This window comes from Capsicum annuum, chromosome 3 (assembly GCF_002878395.1).
Source record: "Capsicum annuum cultivar UCD-10X-F1 chromosome 3, UCD10Xv1.1, whole genome shotgun sequence".
NCBI classification, from domain to species: domain Eukaryota; kingdom Viridiplantae; phylum Streptophyta; class Magnoliopsida; order Solanales; family Solanaceae; genus Capsicum; species Capsicum annuum.
Genome location: NC_061113.1, coordinates 41,422,879 through 41,430,426, shown reverse-complemented (window position 1 = coordinate 41,430,426; position 7,548 = coordinate 41,422,879). Strand labels below are relative to the sequence as shown.

The 7,548-nt window shown below is 33.4% G+C and overlaps 1 protein-coding gene across 1 annotated transcript; it reads left to right on the top strand.

Moving 5' to 3' along the window:
- Positions 1 to 388: 388 nt before the first annotated feature.
- LOC107863898 (exocyst complex component EXO84A) lies at positions 389 to 6,304 on the top strand. Its single transcript, XM_016710090.2, has 7 exons — positions 389 to 676; positions 1,659 to 1,756; positions 2,667 to 3,717; positions 4,110 to 4,538; positions 4,778 to 4,963; positions 5,295 to 5,431; positions 5,694 to 6,304. The coding sequence occupies exons 1-7, from the start codon at positions 521 to 523 to the stop codon at positions 6,046 to 6,048; spliced, it is 2,412 nt and encodes an 803-aa protein (XP_016565576.2). The 5' UTR covers positions 389 to 520; the 3' UTR covers positions 6,049 to 6,304.
- Positions 6,305 to 7,548: the final 1,244 nt, after the last annotated feature.

Sequence of the window (7,548 nt, the reverse complement as noted above, 5' to 3'; positions counted from 1 at the left end):
TTGCTGTTTAAGTGGTATAGGACTACGGATATGTGTTCCAAATTGAATTTGCAAAACTCTTGAGTTATTCCGATCTAATGTATTTAGTAAGTTTTGTGTAATAGTATAGTGAAAGAAAAATACAAATAGTAGTTGGCATTTGTTTATGATTATTGGTTGTGGATTTGTGCAATTAATAAAGGCTTTGTGTAATATTAAAAAAAATTTGAGGTTATATGTAATAATAAAAATTGAAATTGGAAAAAGGTGAAAACAACAAAAATTGTTTTTACTTTTCAAAAAATAATTTTGAAATTGTTTTTGAAATATCTATGATCAAATACCACAAAGTGAATAATTTTTATGGGCAAACGGCCTCTAAATTCCTTACCATTCTCCGTCGTTCATTTGTCTTCATTCGGCAGTGTCTAACGTGAAAATCAAAGTTTTAACCCATAATATATTTTTACAGAAAATGCAAAATGGCTTGTTTAAACAGGAGTAGTAATACTAGTACCATTCCTTCCAATATAATCTCCTCATGGACGCTGTTGTTACTGCTGTTGCTGCTTCTTCGACTTCAAGGTTTCGGTTCCCTGCTGATGACGATTCAAGCGATGATCATTCCGCTGTTGACTTTTCGTCCGTCTCCAGTGAATTTGATGCTGATACACAGCTCCACTCCATGACTGCTAAGGTCTCATTTCCTCAACGTTTTTCTCGATATCTATGCTTATTTACGCATGAAATACTCCCAAGTAGTTTTCAAATATATAACTTTTAATTTATTTCAGAAATTTAAAGCCTATATCTCTGAATTCACGATTAAAGTTTAGAAGTTTGAATTTTGAAATTTCAACTATGCCACGTAACTGATACAGAGGGAATATTAATTCAACTCTTCTATAGCATTAAATTTTATGTCACTTGTTCAACTTACTATCACCTACTTCAATTTTACTTTTAAACAACCTCACAATGTCAGGTTGACTCATTCACTTAAGGATTTAAGTAACATACGTGTGAAGATTTTTACATTATTTATGAAATTTAAGGGGTTATAGCATATTGTTACTTTAGTTTTCAGTTCATCATAATTCATATTAGACATGCTATGAATAGTTGCATACTATTGTGTATTAAATTGATGATGTAAAACATCTATAAATTGACTTATCAAACTTTTACTAAACCTGTGCCCTTTACGTGAGGGTATTTTTCTTTTAGAAAAATTTATTTTGATCTTTATGTGCGAATCTGATTTGCAGTATGCTTCCAGCAAATTGGAACCATTTTTTTTATGAAAGTGAAAATGAGACTAGGGAAAAGAAAAGGCTTGAAAGCTAAACATCCTATATGTGGTAATTCTAAATCACACGGACTCTTCACTTTCGATGCCGAATCCGTGTCGGATTCTCCAAAAGTACGCTACTTTTGGAGAATTCAACCTACACCCATTGACATTTTTGAAGAGTCTGAGCAACATAGTGTGGTATCTAGTTGAACAGTGTAAACTCTTTTATCTGAAAGCTTAAATTGTTTGACATACTTTTATTATACTTAATCATGTCTTTAACGCATCAATCTCTATGGAAATGTACATATTTTTTTAAATATTTGTTTCACTTAATACTCTTCTTGTTGTTTAGAAATTCTTCTAATGATGTTTGATTTTGCAGGGAATTACTCACCTTTGTTCAGAACTCCTTGAGTTGAAAAGAGAGTCTGAGGAAGATTTTCAGAAAATCATCGTCACAAGTTATTCAGCATTTATTGGGTTAGTTATTTGCTCTATAAAACCAATGACAAAAAGTTATGTTTGATGATTTCCGGTAACTTATTCTAGCGTGCACAATCATATTTTAAAGATTTTTCTTTTATGCTTCTATTGGGTGGTGAATGTTTAAATATTGATTTGCTAGTGCACCACTCTGCTCACAAAAATAACCTATTGCTAAGTAACTTGAGCATACCTGTTTGTGTTACACTAGGTAAATGTTAGAGTGCTTTAGAGTCTAATGGTTCTGAAGTACCGAGAAAGCCTGTTTTATGGCATTTGGATAGGGTCTATAATAGGATGTCAAGTGTTCGGATTCAGCTTTTTAAAGGGCATTGTGAATATTCTCCTCCCCCAGCTAGAAATTTCAGTCCTCATAGGAGCAACCATTATAGGTGGACTCTTTTTTCAATGATGATGGATACTGCCAGCAGCATCTTTTAGGTTTCCCTAGTACTGTCGAAAGAAACTTCTAGAAGTAAATGATTTTAGCTTGATTATACTCCGACAATGTGACTGTTTCCATCTGAGGGGCTATCGGAAACAACCTCTCTACCTCCAAGGCTAGGGGTAAGGTCTGCGTACACTCTACCCTCCCCAGACCCCACTTTGTGGGATTTCACCGGTATGTTGTTGTGACTTGTGGTGTGATATTTTCCATTGTTTTACCTTTTTCTCCTGTAGTCCTATATATCAAGATCTTCCCGTATTAAACTCATATGACCTATGGTTAACAGATTTAAAGCTGCTTTACAGGAGCTCAAGGCTGTCTTTATTCTACTCTGTGTCACTGTCTGTCTTGTGATGCCACTTTATTGCCAAAATGTCCTTCCTTACAATGTGCAATCCAATTAATACATAACTCCAATATTCAGTACTAAAATGCAATTTTATGTTTTTTTCCTGGCAGGATATTTGAAGGGACAAAAAATCTAGAGAGTGACTTATTGCAACTGAAGTATCAGGTTGCAAAGCAGAGAGGGCTCATAAAAGACCTTACAAATGGTGTTTTTCTAAAGTTTCTTGCAGAGGAGAGGATAGAATCAAATCTTGAAGACAGTTTACCAGATTATATATCTTTGTGCAGCATTATTGATGCTCACACAACCGAGATTTCTGAAATTCTGGATGATCTTCTTTCGGAACATAAATTGGATGAAGCTATTTCTTTCTTGGAGAAGGAAGCTGAGTTCTTCAAAGATCGCCAGATGATGGAGAACCCTTTAACGGATGAACTGATGTGCTATAACTCTAAAATATCAGAGAAGACATCCATGATTGCAGATCAGTTGACACTAGTAGCTAAAAATCCTCGCATTTCTGCACCTGAACTGCAGAAAGCATTGGTTGGACTCCGTAGAATTGGTGAAAGTGATCTTGCAACTCAATTGTTGCTTAAGTATTATCATTCACGTATTGCAGCTGTCACACATGGTTTGTTTTTTTTGAAGTCCTATACACGTGAAGTATATCTCCGAGAAGTCTCGAAGTTTTTATTTTCCATGATCTCCCAAGCAGTTAAAAGTTTCACCCTCTTGCATGGCGAGAATTCTCCTTATGAGTCGGAATTACATCGATGGGTAATGGAACAATCTGCAATTTTTTCAGTCTGTTTCAATAATTATGTTATATCCATGGTAGAGCCAAGTACTGGCCTATCAACTGCAGTGGAGGCTGTACAATCCACAATGGCTTATTGCTCTTTGTTAGAGGCACAGGGAATTGAATTGCAATCATATTTTATAGAGAATCTCCGTCCCTGCATACGAGAGGTCTTCCAGATCCATATACAACACTTTAAGAAAGTGATCGGTATCTTCGCCTCATCTGAGACTTGGGTTCTGGGAAAATATTTAGTATCAGGAATTCTATCTCCTGATAGTTTTTCCACCAGCAGTGGCCAGCTGTCAGAATATTGTCTGCTTGCCAACAGTGGTCGGAAGTTCATAACACTAAATCAGGTTTGTTTTAATTTTGATTCTTCTCTATTCGTAGAAAATGTTCATAGTAACTTAGGATACATATAGGTGAAGTGTTCAAGGCAGTTGGGAAAGGACTAGGGTGCTCACAGTTAAGAAATCTGGTTAATACTTGCGTAAATTGCTCCGTACGTTAAATCATTTTAAAGATTAAATGGAAGCCATATTTATAGCTACATTTTGTTCTACTTGTTTACACTACTGGATTGTGTCTATTTCTGAGTACCCTTGCTCCATTGGCAGTGAAGCAACATCTTTAATTGTTCAATTTAGTGTTTACTGAATAAGTTAATTTCCTAGTCAAACTGCAGATAGTGTTTGACTCATTAAGATGTAAAGCAAGAAGATAACAGCTTTCTGTCGTTTTATTGTAGGCTATACTTGAAGAAGTTTTTCCTCTAATCCAACTACATATGGAAGGCTTAATTCTGAGAGGCCTTCTGGATCTTTTTGCAGAGTATACTGGTATTCTCGAAAGCGCACTTATGAGTCAGTCTGAAGTTGAGGAAGTCGATTCAAGAATCAATATTGCTGAGTCAGTAGAACAACAAGTTTCTCTTTTATCTAACTTATCAAAACTCGCACAAATCTTTTCCAATATGATTAGGAGGGCGTTCAGTGACACCCACCACTTGCAGTTTGAGGTTGATAACTATGAGCTCTTCGTTAATGAGAACTGTGGTCGTCTAAGATCTCAATTCTGCAAGCAGTTAATTCTTAAATCCTGTCCTCTTGAGAGTGGCCATAGATGTAGTCTTCCTCCAGAATGTTACACTGATTTAGAGCCCTCTGCTTCTTACAAGGTATTTTCCCTTTCACAGACTGGACCATTTACCAAAGTAATGGCACAATTCTTTGTTGGCAGTTGAGTTAGTGATATACTCCCTCCGTCCCAAAATAGTTGTTTTTTTCATTTACACCTCCTTAAGAAAGAATTAATAAGGGTCCTTTTGATATTTGACCCTCTTACAATATTTCATTATGTGATCTCCCCCCAATAATATTTATTCTAAACTTCTTTGTTTGGGACACAAAATACCAGGAATTGTATTTCGCGTTAAGGAATCTAAAAGATCATGCCGATGGTGCTCTTATTGAAATGAATTGGTTAAAGGATCTATTCATTGAGCTGATGGAGATGATGTTTGATACAATTTTGGATAAAGAAGAAATTTTGAAAATCACTGAAGAGCATTTTCCCAATGAATGTTGTGGCAAGTTTATACAGGTACATTCATTTTCTTTTTTCGAGAATAAGCTTTGACACACACCCCTAAAACCCGCCTTTATCTCTTTCACAATCAAATCTCTAGTGATAATCTGCAAGAAATATTTCCAACAGGTAAGTTCCGTTTTAGATACAAAAATTGAGCTTATACCACAGAATAATTGTGAACAAACAAAACAAATATAAATTAATTGGTGAATGCAGTTGCCTAACTGTGTTAAATATAAGAAAAGCATTTACTTTCTGCTTGATCATCTTTTTATCTGACGGTATGCTTCATCATCTTCTTTCACATTTTTCGAATGAAACACTCATTTTGAATCTTAAACAGCTTACTCTTGATATCCACTTTCTCCTTGAAATTGCTAAATGGGGAGGATACTTATCTGATACCATCATGAATGCCTATTTGGATTCTGAATCTCGTATGAAATCCGTATTCCTCTCTGCTGGAATGGATCTTGAAAGGTAACTTTTCTTTTTAAGGTGGTGATCTAAAACTATCATCTAACATGCATGGAATATCTTATTGAGCTTACTTCTGTAGCCAGACGATTTAGAAGAACTTTTAGAATGATCAAGTCACCATATAAGTGAAATTAGTAACCTGAAAAATATGGTGCATTAACCCTCTTCAATATGTTAAATTACACGGCCAGTGTTTACAATGTATACATACCACCAAACAAAAGTTCTCAACTTTTCAGCATATTGCCTTGTTCTCTTCCAGGCACATGATCTATGTCGGATGGGCGACAAAGAATGCTATTGAAACCTTGCAGAGATTGCATGAACTTGATAAAACGGAAATGCTTAGCAGTGAGTTAATTGATAATACTGAAGAAGAAACAGGAACATCTGCTGAATCGTTTGGGAGCATTGATTCTACCAAATCAGAAGAGGTGCCAAGGCCCCTGGCTCACGCACTAGAGGTTGCAGGTTGTATCAAGACCGGGGATATAGTTATTGTACCTAAGGAAGGTGATGCTAGTGTTGAAGAACAAAATGGCTTTCATGATAGTAATATCGTTGTTGAAGCGAAACGGACTTGTGTTGAAGTCGAAGGAAACCAAAGCGATCCATAGAACTCTGAAAAGGCAATTGGAAATGTCATCAATTGATATGGAGATATCTTCAGTGGCACAAAACTAGCAGCCCATACATATATTCTGCAGATACATGAGAAGTGAGGTAGTTAAGACTTAACTTAAGACGGACTAAACAATTTTATGACTCTGAATTCAATCCTCTCGTCTCTCTCATTGAGAGGGGGACAAAAGAGGACAATAGTAGAGTTACAATTTCAGTCCATATTTGTAAAATTAGTCCATTTAATCCCTATCTTATTGAGTTAAGCATTTATATTTCAGTTGGGTACGCATGAAATTCAGTTTATTTTTAACTTATAAAATAGGGATAAATCTACATCGACATCTACCATCTACATTTACATTTATAATTTGTATTTATATTTATCTATATTTATAATCTATAATCTGTAATCTATAATCTACATCTACATTTACAATATATTAAAAGTGTGAAGGCCTTAGAAATATGTCATTTGAACTTTTTGCCGTTCATTAAAGTCTTTGCTTTAGACAAAATCGTCTTTTCATCATTTTTTCTAATATTTAAGACTTGAAAATTAATTAAATATATTTATGGTAAAACCTTTCCTTATTAGAAATTATCAAAATTAATGACAGCTAATATTTTTTTCCATTAGTTTAAGAATTCTAAATCAATTAAATTTGATTTTAAAAAGATTTTAAAATTCTATAAATCTACATCTACATCTGCTATATTTTAAAAGTATGAAGACCCTTTGAAAAGTAATAGTTTAAAACCAACAAAAATTTATTTTTTTCAAAGTTGTCCAAATATTAGTAAAGTGTTACTAGTATTTGTGATGTATGTTGTTTTTGTTTTGTATAGAAGTAGGACTTGATTTATTTACTTTACAAAACTGCTTTTTATGTCTGCTTTTTGGATTTTTTTTTTTAAAATCAAAGTTGGTTTGGGATATTGTTTTTAAATAAGTTAATATTATCCATTATTTAGGTTAGAACATTTTTTAACAAAATAAGTCAATTATACATTATTTAGATTTCAAAAGTCCTTATTTCATCTAGATAAGAAATCATAATATTTAATATTTCCAAAGCAATCAAAATTTCACTTTATACAAAAAGAACTTTTACAACTCTATTTAAGTAATATTTTCAATCAAAATTTACAAGAAACATAAACATTGACTTATTCGATTTTTAGTTTTCTTCTTATTTTGATTTTGATTCGAGTCATATTATTGCGTTCATTGTTATCATCCTCTTTTTCTTTATTTGATTTTCAGTTCACTTACTTCTTTCTTTTGTATTTACTTTTGCAGGTTTCAAAATGGGGGAAAAATAAGTTTATGTATAGAATTTTCTTATTCAATGAAATCTTGATAGTATTTATGATTAAGAAGATAAATTTGCTTGTGATTTGAGGTAAGTTTTAAAAAAAATTTAGTATATTTTTTATGTTTATGATGAATAGATTATTATCTCTCTTGATAAACAACTGTTAATTGAAAAGTT

Bases quoted from the DNA above. Each gene is read 5' to 3' on its own strand.
- LOC107863898 (XM_016710090.2), top strand. From the start codon at position 521: ATGGACGCTGTTGTTACTGCTGTTGCTGCTTCTTCGACTTCAAGGTTT. The intron at 1,757-2,666 runs GTTAGTTATTTG...TTTTCCTGGCAG, and splicing joins AGTTATTCAGCATTTATTGG to GATATTTGAAGGGACAAAAA. The intron at 4,964-5,294 runs GTACATTCATTT...AATCTTAAACAG, and splicing joins GTTGTGGCAAGTTTATACAG to CTTACTCTTGATATCCACTT.